The sequence below is a fragment of the Triturus cristatus genome, chromosome 10 (assembly GCF_964204655.1).
Source record: "Triturus cristatus chromosome 10, aTriCri1.1, whole genome shotgun sequence".
Classification (NCBI taxonomy): domain Eukaryota; kingdom Metazoa; phylum Chordata; class Amphibia; order Caudata; family Salamandridae; genus Triturus; species Triturus cristatus.
This window is the reverse complement of record NC_140593.1, coordinates 1,238,310,227-1,238,330,447: the sequence shown is the minus strand read 5'-3', so window position 1 is coordinate 1,238,330,447 and position 20,221 is coordinate 1,238,310,227. Positions and strand designations below refer to the sequence as shown.

The 20,221-nt window shown below is 49.0% G+C and overlaps 1 protein-coding gene across 1 annotated transcript in view; it reads right to left on the bottom strand.

Annotated features, from left to right (window-relative positions):
* Positions 1 to 2,087: 2,087 nt before the first annotated feature.
* Positions 2,088 to 20,221, bottom strand: part of LOC146797168 (uncharacterized) — a 468,769-nt gene continuing 450,635 nt past the window's right edge. The window contains exon 14 of the mRNA XM_085631505.1: positions 2,088 to 3,734. Coding sequence (XP_085487631.1) covers positions 3,447 to 3,734 — 288 coding nt within the window. The 3' untranslated portion in view covers positions 2,088 to 3,446. The remainder of the gene's footprint in view (positions 3,735 to 20,221) is intronic.

The following is a 20,221-nucleotide window of genomic DNA, read 5'->3' as shown; positions in this document are numbered from 1 at the left end:
GGACACCGGGTCAACCGTTTTCACCACGTCACATAGGTTTTTCTAAGGAAGGTGATCAGCTTTGGGTAGTTGTTGGGGAGAGGAAGGCTACATTTTCCCAGACTATTTTTCCTTATGAACCTCTCTTCGGTACTGTATCAGTATACAGCTCGCATTTCAGTCTGACCAGTCATCCAAATACACACTTACGAAGGCCACAGGGATACCCCGAAGCATGCCCTATAGGATAACAATCTCCATATTGCAAATCTTCTCAAAATGGTGGTACCTGTGAAAGAGCTACGACAAAAATGTGGGTCATTTCTAGAGCGCTGAAGGCAATACTGCTTTCTAGTTCTGCCCAGTACCCTTTTACTGTCCCATGAGAAGGCCTCACCAGTGAGGAATTGACAAGATCCCTAGATTCCAAACTTCAGGAGCCATTAAATATCAGTTGATATTGTTCAGTTTTACAGATTCAGATAATGCAAAAAGGGCAGATAAAGTTTGGCCTGAGGCTGAACTGAAAATCCAACTTGTTAGGTGCACTGAGAAGGGTTTGTGAGTCCAGTTCTATGGACTTGTACATCCTTCATTAGTCTTTTTATGAAGATCAGAACTCTGTGAAGCCTGAGTGTGAAGCACTATATTAGCATTTCTAGACTCAAATATCACAGTATTGAGGCCAGAATGACATTAACCCTAGAAAATCCTTTGTGGACAGGTGAGCAAAAGCTACTTATTCCTGCCTTAGGCTGCATCCATCTGCTCCCATCCTCCATGCCTACATTTACCATCATTTCAATCACACCCTGAAGTACATCACTTTCGGTTTCTGTACAAATTAGACGTTTTGTCATCGCAAAACTGTGCTTGATGGACCACGATGACTCAATCCCTCCCAGCCACCCCATGGTTCTCATCAGTGGTGCCGCACCAGCCTCCTATCCTTCTTTATCTTCTAGAAATCAAATTCTCCACCTCCTCCTTCTTCTCAAAGACTTGTGAATACAGAAGTCAAGAAGTCTGTGTGCCTGGACCCTTACCTGTGAAAAAGGAACATGTCAGTGTGCCTGGACCCTTACCAGTGAAGAATGAAGAAGTCAGTGTGCCTGGACCCTTACCCGTGAAGAATGAAGATTCCAGTGGGCCTGGACCCTTACCCGTGAAGAATGAACAGGTCAGTGTATCTGAACCATTACCCGTGAAGAGCAAAGAAGTCAGTGTGCCTGGACCCTTACCCGTGAAGAATGAAGTCACTGTGTCTGGACCCATACCTGTGAATAATGAAGAAGTCAGTATGCCTGGACCCTTACCCGTGAAGAATGAAGAAGTCAATGGGCCTGGACATTTAACCATGAAGAATGAACATGTCAGTGGCCCTGGGCATTTACACGTGAAGAATGAACATGTCAGTGGGCCTGGACCGTTACCCATGAAGAATGAACAAGTAAGTGTGCCTGGACCCTTACCCATGAAGCAGGAAGTCAGTGGGCCTGGACCCTTACCCAAGAAGAATGAACAAGTAAGTGTGCCTGGACCCTTACCCATGAAGCAGGAAGTCAGTGGGCCTGGACCCTTACCCAAGAAGAATGAACAAGTAAGTGGGCCTGGACCCTTACCCATGAAGTGTGAATAAGTCAGTGGACCTGGACTCTTACCCATGAAGAAGGAACATGTCAGTGGTACTGAACCCTTACCCATGAAGAATGAAGATGCCAGTGGGTTTGGACCCTTAGCCGTGACATGTGAAGATGCCAGTGTGCTTGGAAACTTACCCGTGAAGAATGAAGATGCCAGTGGGTTTGGACCCTTACCCATGAAGAAAGAAGTCAGTGTGCCTGGACCCTTACCCGTGTCTTGTGAAGATGCCAGCTATGGCACACCAGTAATGCACACTAGGAAGATTGTAACACAACGACTGCACAAGGATACGCTTTAAGCAGTGTAAGAGGGAGTGAAGCAGAGATGGAGCTTGAAGGTATACAGATGACAAAACTTATTTAAAACAGCTGAATCAAACATTTCTCCCAAGGATACTGACACTTCCTCGCTGGTAGATGGAGAAAATTGGATTAAAATGAGAAAAGTGTGAGGGACATCACCTAGGAATCTTTTTGTGTTTATTAATGAGTTTATAACAGGTTTACATAAAGTGTATAAATACATATACCAATGAATGACATACAATTATAAAGTAAGATTTACATGACTCCTAGTATTTAACAGCCCTAATATAAACCCTCCTACAAACCTAAGCATGCTCACGCTTCCCTCACCCCCAGCTCACTCTTCTGCTGCGGACACAGACGTGGAAGGGCAGCGCCCTATCAGAAGTCTAATCTGATCCTAAGGCCCTTTGACCCTGCTCATGCTCTGGTCAGTGCTGAGCATCTCACAAGTAGCACGAAAGAGGCTGCACATCTGGGCAAACAAATCAATTCGTGCTCACTGTCAAACACTCATCACCTACAACACATATCCAACAAGCAGGCAACTTCAACTGATAACAGATACCCTCCACAGCTAATATCGAACTCCAGGGTGCTTGCTACACCAGTTAACTGGTGCCCATCCTCCACAGCTCTTCCATTACACCATATACCTACCATCAATAACCAACGCCAACCTTCCACTGCCCACATGCAATACCAACTAACCACAACCAAATCGACTAACATTGAGTGCCAAACTCTATATCCAGCACCATTGAAGCCAACTAACTACCCAATGCATTATCTGCAGGCCCTATCCAACACCAAGAAACACATCTCAATCAATTAATACATACCAAGCAGCCATCTACAAGGCATATCCACCACCAACCAAAGTGCCAGCCATGAATCAAATCTCCAACTGTTCACAGCCACTCATTGATACAACTCCGGGGAGACCGGATGTGTTCCTGCTACAACCAGAGTTTCACCTCCAGCCAGGCCCAATGTTCACATAGCTGTCCAGCCCACAAGATGTGTTCTGGAATGAAACTGCCCATCTCATCTTAGCAGATGCCTTTTATTACCTAAAATAAATGGTATATTCCGGTTCAAGTGGCTAGGATGACTGGGATACATGGGGGGAGAGCTGCCAGATGGCATTGGACATGAAAGAAGGTACAGGAGAGGATCTCAGGAACAAAGGGCATGGATCTGAGCAATTAAAGAGTGTCAGGTGAGGGCGAGAAGAGGTCCCCTCAGGACCGGATCTGGCACCCAGCTTCCTCTCCATAGTCTTTTGTTAATGAGGTGCCAGACTTTAACTTTAGCTGCCAGTGGCCGTTGCCCAAATGGCCCGTGCAGTGAGCCCTCAACTGCGACGATGGGACCGAACCTGCATTCGAGGGGGGGCGCAGGAGCCTACCAGCCCATGCCACCCCACATGGATGCATTACTGTCCACCCAAGACACACCACGTGCCGGAGAGGGCAGAACTAGGGAGTATATTAAGATCGCAAAAATAAATGTGCGTTAATAGGAGTATTGGCTTGCTAAGGAGAGAATGACCAGGGCCGGGAGCATGAGGGCATGTGGGAGGTCTGCAAAGAAGACCAGAGTAGACCGGGCGGAACTCAGTGGTGGCAAGTTCAGAGGTCTCTTTGCATTTTTGGACGTCTTGTTGATCCAGTGTGCATAGGCGGTGACCGTGGTACACATCGCGGACACCGGCACACCTGGCAGAATATGCGACAAGGTGCCCACTTGAGACCACTTGGCGGTGATCCGGTCCTGGCACAGTATGGGGCTTCCTTCGAGGACCTGGAAGACAAGGAGAGACAAGACCACCTCAGCCAACAGTTCTATGCATGACCCATCTAGCACCAATTTCTGGTGGACTGCATGGTGTACAGGTTGTATGCTTAGACCTCACAGCGCTTTACAGAGGCCACGCCTCACACTGATCCTTCCCTAAGGCCTTCCAGCGCTTTACAGATATGTAACACCTCACACTGCTCCTTCCCTAAGACCTTTCAGCACTTTACAGACAGGTCACACCTCACACTGCTCCTTCCACCAGTCCTCCAGTCCTCACAGCGCTTTACAGACAGGTCACACCTCACAGCGCTTTACAGACCGGTCACACCTCACACTGCTCCTTCGCTAAGACCTTTCATCGCTTTACAGACATGTAACACTTCCGACCGCTCCTTCCCTAAGACCTCAGTGCTTTACAGACAGGTCGCACTGCTCCTTCCACCATACCTCACATAATTTTATAGACAGGTCACACCTCACACTGCTCCTTCCACCAGTCCTCACAGCACTTTACAGACCGGTCACACCTCACACTGCTCTTTCCACCAGACCTCACAGCGCTTTACAGACAGGTCACACCTCACACTGCTCCTTCCACCAGTCCTCACAGCGCTTTACAGACAGGTCACACCTCACACTGCTCCTTCCACCAGACTTCACAGCGCTTTACAGACAGGTCACACCTCACACTGCTCCTTCCACCAAACCTCACAGCGCTTGACTGTGAGAAAGTGCCATCTTTCTTGCATGGTATGCCCCCACTTTTTGCTGAATTGTTGAATGTACTTTGACTGAGTGTGCCCTGGACTCCTGCAAATCAGGTGCCCAGGGCCTATGTTCCTTCCCTAAAACCCAAATTGGCAAACCCTGGCCACATGTCAGCCCCTGGTAAATGGTACCCTTGGTACCCAGGGCCTTGTGAACAGGGAAGGCCTCTAAGGGCTGCAGCACTTATTGTGCCACCCTTAGAGGCCCTGTACCCTAACACAAACACACTGCCCTTGCAGGCTGAGTGTCTGGTACAAGACAAAACAGAGAATCGACATGGCACACATCCCTGTGTGCCATGCCCACAACCTACACTGCCCTGGCATACATCAGCCACCCCTCTAGCTGGGTGCCCTATGCCAGTGGTGTGGGCACAGGAGCATGAGCCCTGTGCCCCTACAGTACCCAGGTCCATTCCTGGGCACTGTAAGTGCAGTGCTGTCATTTAAGAGTACATGGTGCTGAGAGCTCGTCAAACACGAACTCCACAGCACCATAATGGCAACACTGAAGACTGAAGTTTGGCATCAAACTTAGCACATTAAACCCGCACTGATGCCAGTGTGGGATTTAATGTACAATGCACTACAGAGGGCATCTTAGAGATGCCCCCTGAAACCTAACCTACAATCCACGTCTTGTCTGAGAGGCTGCCTAGGCTGCCACACAGCAGACATGTTGCTGGACCCCTGGGTGGAGAGCCCCCGCTCTTCTGGGCCTGCAACAGTGCACATCCTGGGCGTGGTGCTAGGTCTCCTCCCCCAGGATGGGCAGGGGGAAGCTTCAAAGGCATGCCGCCTCTGTGAGCTTCTCCAGGCCACTTGCTGTACTCAGCAACTGGCCCCCACCAGTTCTGACCCCCACTCTGGCGGGAAGACTGGCCGGAAACTCCAAGTAAGGACAGGGGATGTGCCAGCCTTGCCAACCCCACCCCTCAGGTGGGGGAGGCGAGGTGAAGCACATCTCTGGGCCCTCGCCATCTTGAAGATGGAGAGCCCTACCCAATCAGGACTAGGCCACTGCCCCCCTCCCACAGGAGAGTGGCATGATAGGGGGTGTACCCACCCCAGGACAGGGACCCAGTGGTCCCTGCCCTTTACCTACCTGTAACACCGCTACATTTAGTATTTAGGGGCTCCCTGAACCTACCTTCCTTAGATTCCAGATTCTGAAACAGCAAAGAAGAACAAGAAGAAAGACGACCTGCCGTGCAGCTGCTAAGAAGAGGAAGACACCAACTGCTTTAGCCCCAGCCCTACCGGCCTGTCTACCCTCGAACCTGCTCCTGCTAAATCCCGGCACCTCCTGTGGCCAGCAACCTCACAAACCCCAGAGGACCTGGCTACCTTGGGACTCTGAGCATCTGGGACTCCCACGAGCAGTGGCTCTGCTCAAAGCAAGTACCTAACCCCTGGCATCAGCCAGGAACTGCGAACCCTGCACACTCTGCCCCCGCCAAGCCTGGCCTGTGCTGGTGTGGACAAAGACCCCGAGGACGTCCCCCCCCCCCGGCGACTGTGACCACGCATCCGGCACCCAAGGACCCAACTCGACGCTGCGGACGACGCCTGCAGCCTCAGAACAGGGACCCCCCCCCAACCGCGATCAACACAGGGTAACATTTCCCGACATCAATAGGCACTCCTGCACCCGGTGCCCTGCGGCCCCCTGTGCCCGACTCCTGGGTACCTACCTATCCTCCAACTACTCAACTTACCTCTCAAAGTGGTGGTGGCACCTGAAGAATCTTTTTCCCCGAGCTTGCAGCCTTTGTTCGTCCTTGAGCTTTACCATTGCAATCCATTGAGCGCCCGAAGGCTCAAAAGTACCCTGCACCCAGCCGCCCGAGTGGCCCTGGCAGTGCAACTTCTACTCCTACCTACTTCCCCATTTGCACTGAGCAAGTGACCAGGAGCCCAGCTCCCACAGCCATGTGGCCTGCTAGACAGCAGCCACCAACCAAGGAAACCATTGACTGTTTTTCTGTGAAATTTCTTCTGTCGATTTTTGCAAACTACAAATATTCTTTAAAAAAAATCGTACCAACTGTGAAAACGTTATTACTTACTTGTTTTAGATAGATGTCCCAGTACTGAGCCTAGGAGCCCAGCACTGTATTACAAAAGTAACGAGAACATACTTTACCCGTACCTCGAATTTTCTTCCATAGGAAACCATTGACTGTTTTTCTGTGAAATTTCTTCTGTTGATTTTGCAAACTTGTAAATATTCCTTAAAAATCGCCTGTATAACTTAAACACAGTTTCTCAACTGCTTACAGGTGGTACACTAGTGCTGGATCCACGATCCAACACTGACCTAGAAAAAGTAACCATAACCCCATTTACCTGCTAAGTGAATTTCCTTCCATAGGATAACATTGGTAATTTGATTAGAAAAAGTTTCTAAGTGTCAACTTTTAAAATCGCAAAATATTGCTTAAAAATCACAACAGTAACTAAAAAGTATTTACTCACTTGTTTCCAAGAACTGTCCCAGGGCTGAATCTAGGATCCAGTCCTGGAGTTAGAAAAGTAATCCTGAAAGTAATCAATTGCATATAACTTAAGATTCCCATTGAGCTCAATGTATTATTGTGTTTGAAATTGTGTTGCCTATTGCAACAAACTGTAACTATTGCATTCCAAGTCAATTGTCCTTTGCAAAGTATTTAACTAAAGCATCTCATTCTGAGAAAGTATATTTTGAAACCTCTTGTTGGTTCTAAAATAAAACCACCATATATTTTTATATACAAACCATTGGCCTAGAGTTCAGTTATTGAGTGTGTGAGACCATTTGCTGGCTGAGTGTGTAAAACGAATGCTTTACACTGTCCTCTGATACTGCCTTACTGCTCGACCAAGCTACCACTTTAGAGAGTAAGGTTATATCTAACTTTAGCCTCTGCCAAACCTCTGGGGACTGTGGACTCTGTACACACTGTACCTATTTGGGAACAGTATATATAGAACCACTTTCCTACATTTACTGACAGGCCACATCTCATACTGCTCCTTCCCTAAGACCTCACAGCACTTTACAGACAGGTCACACCTCACACTGCTTCTTTCACCAAACCTCACAGCGCTTTACTGACCGGCCACCCCTCATACTGTTCCTTCCCTAAGACCTTTCAGCGCTTTACAGACAGGTCACATCTCACACAGCTCCTATCAGACTTCACAGCGCTTTACAGACAGGTCACACCTCACACTGCTTCTTCTATCAGACTTCACAGCGCTTTACAGACAGGTCACACCTCACTGTTCCTTCTATCAGACCTCCCTTTGCTTCTCAGACAGGTTACACATTACATCTCACCCTAAATGTGACTATGGTAAGTACTTTGGTACCTTCCAAATTGGCTACTGGTGTACCCTGCCAAGTCCCTGGTATATGGTACTAAGGTACCCAGGGCATAGGTACACCACGGGTCTCCCATGGGCTGCAGTATGTATTATGCCACCCATGTGAGACCACTCAAAGTGCGACTACAGGCCTGCCATTGCAGCCTGTGTGAACTGGTGCTAGCACCTCTTAAAACAGATATACGTTTCCTTATATCTGCGGTCACTGCACTTAAAAACTATAAGTCACCCCCTAATTCAGGCCTTTCAATCCTGAAAGCTGGGTGCTAGGTTATAGGTGTGAGGGTGCCAAGCATGAGCAAGACACCCCTACAAACCCAGGAGTCGATTCTCCAGGCTTTGTAAGTGCGGTCAACCATTTTATTAAATATAGTGGACATAAGTCAATTACGAGATATCTAACTATATATTGGCTGCACTGAAACCGGCCATGTTTGGTATCAAACGTGTTGGAATCCTACCCCAAAACAGATTCCAGTGTTGGATGTAGGATCCCATGTACTGACGGTATCCCCTAGGGAGTCCCCCCTGTACACGAACCGAGGAAAATAAGAAAGCTCATCATGAGGCTCAGACCAAGTATTATAAAAACATCAAACTTGCCCGTAGGAATAACATCTCCCAACAACTTGCAGAAGCGGGAAACCGATCCAAAGAATTATTCAAAATTCTTCAGGAGTTTGTAAAACCCACTGCGTGCAAAAGCCCTGATGACTTTTCTCAACAATTATGTGACGATATTTCCTTGTTTTTTGAAAGTAAAATCAATCTGATCTATGATAAAATCCTACTGGCCGCTAATCAAAATCAAAATAGCGACAGCTCCTCTCCCCCCTTTACTTTGCCCACACCTAATAACACCACACTTACGATATTCCCGGCAGTTAATGACTCTGATCTGACCTCTCTTATGAGCCATATAAAAACTGGATCCCCAGAAGACTTCTTATCAGCTAAAATAACTGCCTCTCTGCAATCCTTGCTCAGGCCCTTCATTCTAACACTGATCAACCATTCTCTTAGAGAAGGGTCTGTACCTATTGCTTGGAAAAAAGCAGTGGTGAACCCTATACGAAAGAACGCAGCAATTCCATGGACCGACCTCTCTAATCTCCGACCCATCTCCCTCTTACCCTTTCTCAGTAAGATGACCGAGAGACACGTAAACATTCATCTGTCAAAATACATCGAGGCAACGGAGGGCCTAGATTTCTCTCAATCTGGATTCAGGCCCAATCACAGCACAGAATCTGCCCTCCTTTCAGTGACTGACAACATCAAGATGTCACTGGATGGAGGAAACTCAATGATTCTAGTGCTGTTAGATCTATCCGCTGCCTTTGACACTGTCTCATGAGATACTTCTTGGTCGTCTAAGGGAGAGGGGAATAGATGGGGTGGCTCTTGCTTGGTTGGAAAGCTTTCTTTCGGACCGCCAACAAGAAGTGAGACTGGGCCCCCACCGTTCAATCTCCAGGGAGCTCACTAAGGGAGTGCCACAAGGCTCATGCCTTAGTCCCACTCTATTTAACATATATGTAGCCCCCCTGGCGGACATTGTAAGATCTTATGGTTTCACCCCAGTGTCGTACGCTGACGACACCCAGCTCCTATTCCCTTTTAAAACCTTGACGCCCACAATACAAAAATCCTTTGCGGACGGAATGAGAGCAGTATCCCACTGGATGGCCAACAATCGCCTCCAGTGTAATGTAGGCAAGACTGAGGTAATGTTGTTTGGAGGGGCCACACTTCTGTGGTCCCCGGAATGGTTGTAGGAGAGTAGGGTCTGCTTTCTATGTTCACCCCCACTTTTTGCTTTTGCTTTACTGGTTTTCGACTTAGATGTGGCTGTGGGCCTGCTAATCAGACCCACAGCCCTGCTGTTCTCTCTCTAAATTAATACTATGTACTTTAGGTGCATAACCCATTTGGATAGGATCACCTTATTGGCCCCTGTACAGTGTACCCTAGGTACCCAGGGCATAGGTGTACCCTAGGCCTACCAGGGGCTGCAGCATGTATTGTGCCACCCCTGGCCTGGCCTTCCATTTTGACACAACTGGCTGATCACTCAGCTGGGGCAAGGTCGTGTAATCACCCCTTGCTTAGGTGTAGTATTCCTATACCTAACTTACATATAGACACATGTGTACCTATCAGTCACTCCTATGGCAGGCCTTGACAATCCTGGAGGCAGAGTGCTTGGTAACATGTGAGATGGTGCTCTAGCATGAGCTGAGCCTGTCTGCAGCTTTTGGAACCATGTCCTTATAGCTGTTCTATGATATAGCCTACCATATACTCTTAAAGTACCTTATAATCTTAGACGGTTATGGTAACTATGGTTTGGCTTTATCAAAACATGTCGTGTAAGGTGTCTAACACTCGGGAATAATACCCCCATGCCATTTCTGGACATGAGAATATTATTCCCCCCTTCTAGAGGGAAAGACATGTTAAAATCATACTTCAACTGTTAGCCTCTGACCAAAGCCTCAGCATCACAAAATGGATGCTGCTGCCACGACACAAGTCTGACCTCCTGCTGCTGGGAGTGATCCCAGCCAGGGAGGCCTGGACAATAGGTTTCCTGCTTGGGGAGGTGCTAGCACCTCCCCAGACAGCCTTTAGTGTATTGGGGCAGGGTGGGCTGAAAGGAATGAGACATGCCTGGGGCACACAAGGTGTTCCTTGCATAGTCCAGTTCAAACCGGCGCTGGGGCACTCCAGCCCCAGCTCTGGCGCGAAACTGGACAAAGGGAAGTGGGTGTAACCACCCCCTCCCAGGTCCCACCCATAAGGCGTGACCTAGCAGGTATCCCAGCCCCCCAGATTAGTATAAGAGTGGGAGTTGGGCCTCAAGACTTTAGATTATCCTGAACCTGCAAAACTGAACAGAAACTCTGGACCTTCGACATTCGACGAAAGAAGAAGACTGAAGAATCTCCCTTGTAGCCAAGGAGTGGCTACCCTGTGCAAACAGGCACCATCAAGTGACTACCCTTTGCTTTGTGAAACGTTCGACGAGGAACCGACTGCAGAGCCCGACCAGAGCCTTGATTTCCAGACTTCTCCGACCCTCATCCACATCTGCAGCAGAGCTGAGATCCGTGGAGGCGACGAGCGACGTGGGACCGGCTACCAGGGAAAAGTGGCTAGTAACTTACAGCGCAGCTTCTGAGGTACCCTCGAAGTTGTGCACCGGGGATTGAGAAGCCCCAACCCCAAGCACCATCTGCACCGAAGACCAGCCCCCCATACTCCACGAGTCCTGCGTGGGGCCCTTCAGCATTTTCCTGCTTGCCGCGTCTGTCCGGTTGCTTGCCCGCTGGCTAGTGGCCTCTGTGACGACGCTCCCTGAAATCTTCTGCGCTGGTTTGGCTCCTCCAGACTGGCTCCCGCTTCTCTGCAAAGAAGAAGCCCCCCAGACCTTCCTGGTCTGCACCAGAAGCAAGTCCCTTGTTCTTCGTGGGTTCCGCTTGCCAAGGCTTGGTGAGTCCTAGTCCAACTTCGACGCCGCCGACAGCAAGAGCCTTCGTGGGACAGCTCGCCTCCTGGTCCTGGTCGTCCTCGACGCTTCCTGGTCCTCCTGGCTGCAGCGACAAGCTTCACCTTCACCTGCAACTCTTCACGACATCGCCTGGTTCCTTCCTGGTTCCACGTGGTCACTGGCTAGTGACCTTGACTCTGTCCCCTCTGCTTGCAGGTTTCTTCTCTTCTTGATCCCAGGCTTGGGATCCACCGGACACTCTCTCCTGACTGCCTGTCAGCATCTTTCTTCAGGCATCCATAGGAGTCGACGACGAAAACGACGCATCTTCACCCCTATGCACCCGCAGCCTGTGGGCTAGGTAACTTGGGTACTCCGGTGCTCATCAGGATAGTGACTATCCTAGTGTCTAGTTTTCAAGTCTCAACTTCCTAGCTACTCCGGAAGTGTCCTAAATCTATCTATTTCTAAACTGTAACATTGCTATTGACTTTTACGCATTACGCGTGAGTGTTTCCACTCTGCACACGAATCCCGTGGGCCTCCCACTTCCTAACTAACGCTAGTGTAGTGTAGCCCCAGCGATTCCCTAGGCCTAGGCCTATTCTATTTCCGTGACAGTGGTTCTTATACCACTTCTTTAGTATATGGTTTGCGTGGCCCCTAGGGCCTAACTGTATTACTTACCTGTGTGACTTACTGTATGCATTAATAAGACTGTGTTGTACTTACCTCTAAACTCATAAAGAGTGCTGAGGGTTTGCTTAGAATAAATACACTTTATTTTATATATATATCTGTTGTGGTGTCCTTTCATTTGGTATTCAAGGGATTATATATGGTATCACAGCTGGCTTCACATGCCATTCAGAGTTTAGCCTAAGACTGCTCTTGTCCATGCTACCACTAGGATAGCTGGTCTATAAGGTTGACTTTACAACCAATCACCATAAGGGTATTTGGACTGATATAAGGTGTACACTATAACTAGTGACATCATACATCAGGCCAACTTCTCACATTGGTGAGCAGCGGTTGGGATCTGAGCTTGCTGTTGTAATACCATTGTAATCTTGAGATACTAAATTGAAAGATCACACAGATATTGTCTAGGTACATATAACATAGATTATTATACTTAAGTCCTACTGGACTTTGTAGTTGTAGGTTGAAGGGAATAACACACCCTGACTACAACTACTAGAAAGGTGTAGTAGATACAACTAGTGTAGGTAGGTGCACACACCACACCCTCACTAGATCATGCCTCTGGGAGGAGATCAAGTAGATGCTCTCTCAGGAGGGGCAGGTCTGCAGAAGACCCCCTCTAGGTATGATACCTTAACATTCCAGGAGATGAGACAATTGTGTACCTCCAGAGGAATAAAACAGGGTGCAAACCCTACCCTCCTTCAGTTAAGACAACTCCTAGAGGAGTATGATGCTCAGAGGGCATCTCAGGAAGGTGCCCTAGGCACAGAGGAGGGTCTACCCACCACAGAGGAGTCAGATGGGGCTTCAGATGGGGAGGTAGATAGCCAGAGCCAAGTAAGGAGACTTAGCCAGGCTAACTTAAGTTTACATGGGAGTTTGCATGGGGTCCCCCCATACAGACCCACAAGTAGACATTCACAGAGAAACAGGAAGGACAGATCCCCTTCAGGGGAATCCATCCACTCCCATGTCTCTAACATCTCTAATGCTTCCTCTCACAGGGGAATGACTTCACCTGAGAGAAAGGAGCATGCAGCCAGAATGAGGGAGGCTAATCTGAGGATTCAGAGGGAAGAACTTGCCCTTGCCAAAGAGAAGCTTGCTCTGGCTAGAGAACAAAAGTTAAGTGGGTTAGAACCCACTGGTGGCAGCAACATTCCTAGAGATAGAGACAGGCACTATGATAATAGAAACCTGAGCAAGATTGTCCCTCCCTACAAGTGTGGGGATGACATCCACAAATGGATAACTGCTTTGGAGAGAGCTTGCAAAGTACAGCAGGTACCCCAAAGTCAGTGGGCAGCTATCTTGTGGCTCTCCTTCTCTGAGAAAGGAAGAGACAAGCTCCTCACAGTTAGTGATGAGGATGCAGATAATTACACTGTCCTGAAGAGTGCTCTGATTGATGGGTTTGGCCTAACCACTGAACAATACAGGTTGTTGTTCAGGGATACCCAGAAGACACAGACTCAGGACTGGACTGACTTTGTAGATTGTGCCACTAAGGCTCTGGAAGGCTGGCTAATGGGAAGTAAGGTTAAGGACTATACAGGATTGTATAATTTGATCATGAGAGAACAAATACTTAACAACTGTCAAAACCAGCTATTGCATCAACACCTGATTGATTCTGATCTGACTTCTCCCCAAGAATTGGGAAAGAAGGCAGATAGATGGGTCAGGACTAGAGTTAAGCAGAAAAACCAGAACCAGGGCGGTGATCAGAAAAAGGCAGACCAGAAGGGTAATGAGCAGAAACAAAAAGACCAGAAGTCTTCACCAGGCCCCCAAAAGGCTCAGGGGGAGGGTGGTTCCAAAAAGGATAAGAAGAAAGAAGGCCAAAAGAAACCATGGTGCAACTATTGTAAGTCTACCTCACATTGGTTTAGTGAATGCACCAAAAAGGATAAGCCCCCAGCCACCATTGCCCCTAAGGCAACTGTACCCCCTAGTTCAGCTGTAAGTGGTGGTTCCCAGCAAAAGGGTGTAGTAGGGTTAACCCTGGGAACTGAGGAGGATTCTGGCCTAGTCAGAGTACCTACTCAGGCTGTCCTGATCTGTGATGGGGACTTAGCTTTGTCCTCTACTGTAGGCCCCAGTAGCCTGGGCAAGTACAGACAGACACCTTTTATCAACCAAAGAATGGCTCAGGCCTACAGGGACACTGGGGCTAGTGTCACAATGGTGACACCTGCTTTTGTGGACCCTGGACAGATCATACTAGGTGAGAATTACCTAGTGACCAACGCTAGCAATGCCACTACCTCCCATAGTGTGGCTATTGTTAACTTCTCCTGGGGAGGGGTAACTGGCCTCAAGAAAGTTGTTGTTAGTTCAGACCTTCCTGTAGAGTGTTTACTGGGCAATGATCTTGAAACTTCAGTTTGGTCTGAAGTGGAGTATAGGACCCATGCAGAAATGCTGGGGATAGATGCACATGTCCTTGCTGTGACCAGGTCACAGGCCAAAAAGTGCAACACTGAGCAAGTGCTGGATCCTGAAATTATGGACCAGTCACAATCCAAGAGAAAGAGCAGTAGGGTTAAGGCTGTGCCTTCCCCCCTGCCTCAGGTGGTGGATCAGCCCTCCCAGGAGGATGATTCTGAGAGCCCTGAAGGAACTGTCCTAGAAGAACTTGAACCTGATCAGGTTGAGTTTCTTGGGACAGGGGGACCTTCCAGGGCAGATCTGAGGCAGGCTCAATTGGACTGCCCCTCTCTTGAACCCCTCAGACAGCTGGCTGCTGCTGAGGCTGCAGGGAATGCTCAAGGTACCCATAGAGTGTATTGGGATGAAGGGCTACTGTACTCAGAGGCTAGAGACCCCAAGCCTGGTGCATCCAGGAGGTTGGTCATACCACTGAAGTTCAGAGGCTTCCTTCTAACCTTGGCCCATGATATTCCCCTTGCAGGACATTTAGGCCAGAACAAGACTTGGGACAGGCTTGTCCCTCACTTTCACTGGCCCCATATGTCAGAAGATACTAAGGAGTTTTGTCGCTCCTGTGTCACCTGCCAAGCCAGTGGCAAATCAGGTGGCACCACAAAGGCCCCCCTCATACCACTACCTGTGGTGGGGGTCCCCTTTGAAAGAGTGGGCATAGATATTGTAGGACCAATGGACCCACAAACAGCATCTGGGCACAGATTCATACTGGTGATAGTGGACCATGCCACCAGGTACCCAGAAGCAATTCCCCTGAGGACCACAACAGCTCCTGTTGTGGCAAGGGCCCTGCTTGGAGTATTCTCCAGAGTGGGCTTTCCAAAGGAGGTCATTTCTGACAGAGGTGCCAACTTTATGTCAGGATACTTGACTGCAATGTGGAAGGAGTGTGGTGTTAACTATAAGTTCACCACACCCTATCACCCACAGTGCAATGGGCTTGTTGAGAGATTCAACAAGACCCTAAAGGGAATGATAAAAGGATTACCAGACAAGCTTAGGCGAAGATGGGACATCCTTTTACCCTGCCTTCTGTTTGCTTACAGAGAGGTCCCACAAAAGGGGGTTGGCTACAGCCCTTTTGAGCTTTTGTTTGGGCATCCTGTAAGAGGACCCCTGTGTTTGGTGAAGGAAGGATGGGAGAGACCTCTCAGACAACCCAAACTAGACATAGTGGATTATGTACTTGGTCTCCGCTCCAGGATGGCAGAGTATATGAAGAAGGCTTCTAAAAACCTTGAGGCAAGCCAAGAACTCCAAAAAGCTTGGCATGACCAAAAGGCTGTACTGACTGTTTACCAGCCAGGACAGAAAGTGTGGGTGTTGGAGCCAGTGGCCCCAGCAGCACTCCAAGACAAATGGTCTGGACCCCACACTATTGTTGAGAAAAAGGGAGAAGTCACCTACTTGGTGGACCTTGGGACTCCCAGAAGCCCCCACAGGGTGCTTCATGTCAACAGATTGAAGGCATATGTTGACAGGGCAGACATGGGGCTACTCATGGCTACAGATGAGGGGCAGGAGGAAGAGAGTGACCCTCTCCCAGACCTGTTGACTCAGAACCCTGATGATGGCTCAGTTGATGGTGTGGTCTTTTCTGACAGCCTCACTGTCCATCAGCAACAGGACTGCAGACAAGTTCTGCAGGCCTACAGACATATGTTCTCTCTGACCCCAAGTCAGACAAACTGGTGCACCCATGAGGTGGACACTGGTGACAGTCTGCCTGTGAAGAGTAAAATCTACAGGCAACCTGACCATGTCAGGGACTGCATAAAAGTTGAGGTACAAAAGATGTTGGAGCTGGGAGTCATTGAACCTTCAGAGAGCCCTTGGGCTAGTCCTGTAGTCCTTGTGCCAAAACCTCACACCCAAGATGGTAAGAGAGAGATGAGGTTTTGCGTGGATTACAGAGGTCTCAATGCTGTCACTAGGACAGATGCCCACCCAATACCTAGGGCAGATGAGCTCATTGACAGACTGGCAGCTGCTAAGTTTTTGAGCACATTTGACCTAACAGCAGGCTACTGGCAAATCAGACTAGCTGAGAGTGCAAAGGCCAAAACTGCTTTCTCGACCCCAGGAGGACATTATCAATTTGTGGTAATGCCCTTTGGTTTGAAGAATGCACCTGCCACTTTCCAAAGGCTGGTGAATCAAGTCCTTACTGGGTTGGATGATTATTGTGCAGCTTATCTTGATGATATTGCTGTCTTTAGCTCCACCTGGGAGGATCACCTGGTCCACCTGAGGAATGTTTTAGAGGCCCTGCAAAAGGCAGGCCTCACTATCAAGGCCACTAAGTGCCAGATAGGGCAGAGCAAGGTTGTATACCTGGGCCACCTACTTGGTGGGGGTCAGGTTCAACCACTGGAGAGCAAGATCCAGACCATAAAGGGCTGGGCTCCTCCAACTACCCAGACTCAGGTCAGAGCTTTCTTGGGCCTGACTGGGTACTACAGAAAGTTTGTTAAGAACTATGGGTCCATAGTGACACCGCTTAATGACTTGACCTCCAAGAAGATGCCAAAGAAAGTTCAGTGGACAGTAAGCTGTCAAAAAGCATTTGATGACCTGAAGCAGGCCATGTGCAGTGCACCTATTCTGAAAAGTCCAGACTACTCCAAAGAGTTCATTGTCCAGACAGATGCTTCTGAGTTAGGTGTGGGAGCTGTTCTTTCACAACTGAATGTAGATGGTCAAGACCAGCCAATTGCTTTTATAAGTAGAAGGCTGACCCCTAGAGAGAAACGTTGGTCAGCTATTGAGAGGGAGGCCTTTGCTGTGGTTTGGGCCCTGAAGAAGCTGAGGCCATACTTGTTTGGCACTCACTTCAAGATTCAGACAGACCATAAGCCCCTCTTGTGGCTAAATCAGATGAAGGGTGAAAATCCCAAACTTCTTAGGTGGTCCATTTCCCTACAGGGGATGGACTTCACAGTGGAACATAGACCTGGGACTGACCATGCCAATGCAGATGGACTCTCCAGATATTTCCACTTAGAACATGAAGACTCAACTGGTCAAGGTTAGTTTAATGTCCCTAAGTTTGGGGGGGGGGGTTGTGTAGGAGAGTAGGGTCTGCTTTCTATGTTCACCCCCACTTTTTGCTTTTGCTTTACTGGTTTTCGACTTAGATGTGGCTGTGGGCCTGCTAATCAGACCCACAGCCCTGCTGTTCTCTCTCTAAATTAATACTATGTACTTTAGGTGCATAACCCATTTGGATAGGATCACCTTATTGGCCCCTGTACAGTGTACCCTAGGTACCCAGGGCATAGGTGTACCCTAGGCCTACCAGGGGCTGCAGCATGTATTGTGCCACCCCTGGCCTGGCCTTCCATTTTGACACAACTGGCTGATCACTCAGCTGGGGCAAGGTCGTGTAATCACCCCTTGCTTAGGTGTAGTATTCCTATACCTAACTTACATATAGACACATGTGTACCTATCAGTCACTCCTATGGCAGGCCTTGACAATCCTGGAGGCAGAGTGCTTGGTAACATGTGAGATGGTGCTCTAGCATGAGCTGAGCCTGTCTGCAGCTTTCGGAACCATGTCCTTATAGCTGTTCTATGATATAGCCTACCATATACTCTTAAAGTACCTTATAATCTTAGACGGTTATGGTAACTATGGTTTGGCTTTATCAAAACATGTCGTGTAAGGTGTCTAACACTCGGGAATAATACCCCCATGCCATTTCTGGACATGAGAATATTATTCCCCCCTTCTAGAGGGAAAGACATGTTAAAATCATACTTCAACTGTTAGCCTCTGACCAAAGCCTCAGCATCACAAAATGGATGCTGCTGCCACGACACAAGTCTGACCTCCTGCTGCTGGGAGTGATCCCAGCCAGGGAGGCCTGGACAATAGGCTTCCTGCTTGGGGAGGTGCTAGCACCTCCCCAGACAGCCTTTAGTGTATTGGGGCAGGGTGGGCTGAAAGGAATGAGACATGCCTGGGGCACACAAGGTGTTCCTTGCATAGTCCAGTTCAAACCGGCGCTGGGGCACTCCAGCCCCAGCTCTGGCGCGAAACTGGACAAAGGGAAGTGGGTGTAACCACCCCCTCCCAGGTCCCACCCATAAGGCGTGACCTAGCAGGTATCCCAGCCCCCCAGATTAGTATAAGAGTGGGAGTTGGGCCTCAAGACTTTAGATTATCCTGAACCTGCAAAACTGAACAGAAACTCTGGACCTTCGACATTCGACGAAAGAAGAAGACTGAAGAATCTCCCTTGTAGCCAAGGAGTGGCTACCCTGTGCAAACAGGCACCATCAAGTGACTACCCTTTGCTTTGTGAAACGTTCGACGAGGAACCGACTGCAGAGCCCGACCAGAGCCTTGATTTCCAGACTTCTCCGACCCTCATCCACATCTGCAGCAGAGCTGAGATCCGTGGAGGCGACGAGCGACGTGGGACCGGCTACCTGGGAAAAGTGGCTAGTAACTTACAGCGCAGCTTCTGAGGTACCCTCGAAGTTGTGCACCGGGGATTGAGAAGCCCCAACCCCAAGCACCATCTGCACCGAAGACCAGCCCCCCACACTCCACGAGTCCTGCGTGGGGCCCTTCAGCATTTTCCTGCTTGCCGCGTCTGTCCGGTTGCTTGCCCGCTGGCTAGTGGCCTCTGTGACGACGCTCCCTGAAATCTTCTGCGCTGGTTTGGCTCCTCCAGACTGGCTCCCGCTTCTCTGCAAAGAAGAAGCCCCCCAGACCTTCCTGGTCTGCACCAGAAGCAAGTCCCTTGTTCTTCGTGGGTTCCGCTTGCCAAGGCTTGGTGAGTCCTAGTCCAACTTCGACGCCGCCGACAGCAAGAGCCTTCGTGGGACAGCTCGCCTCCTGGTCCTGGTCGTCCTCGACGCTTCCTGGTCCTCCTGGCTGCAGCGACAAGCTTCACCTTCACCTGCAACTCTTCACGACATCGCCTGGTTCCTTCCTGGTTCCACGTGGTCACTGGCTAGTGACCTTGACTCTGTCCCCTCTGCTTGCAGGTTTCTTCTCTTCTTGATCCCAGGCTTGGGATCCACCGGACACTCTCTCCTGACTGCCTGTCAGCATCTTTCTTCAGGCATCCATAGGAGTCGACGACGAAAACGACGCATCTTCACCCCTATGCACCCGCAGCCTGTGGGCTAGGTAACTTGGGTACTCCGGTGCTCATCAGGATAGTGACTATCCTAGTGTCTAGTTTTCAAGTCTCAACTTCCTAGCTACTCCGGAAGTGTCCTAAATCTATCTATTTCTAAACTGTAACATTGCTATTGACTTTTACGCATTACGCGTGAGTGTTTCCACTCTGCACACGAATCCCGTGGGCCTCCCACTTCCTAACTAACGCTAGTGTAGTGTAGCCCCAGCGATTCCCTAGGCCTAGGCCTATTCTATTTCCGTGACAGTGGTTCTTATACCACTTCTTTAGTATATGGTTTGCGTGGCCCCTAGGGCCTAACTGTATTACTTACCTGTGTGACTTACTGTATGCATTAATAAGACTGTGTTGTACTTACCTCTAAACTCATAAAGAGTGCTGAGGGTTTGCTTAGAATAAATACACTTTATTTTATATATATATCTGTTGTGGTGTCCTTTCATTTGGTATTCAAGGGATTATATATGGTATCACAGCTGGCTTCACATGCCATTCAGAGTTTAGCCTAAGACTGCTCTTGTCCATGCTACCACTAGGATA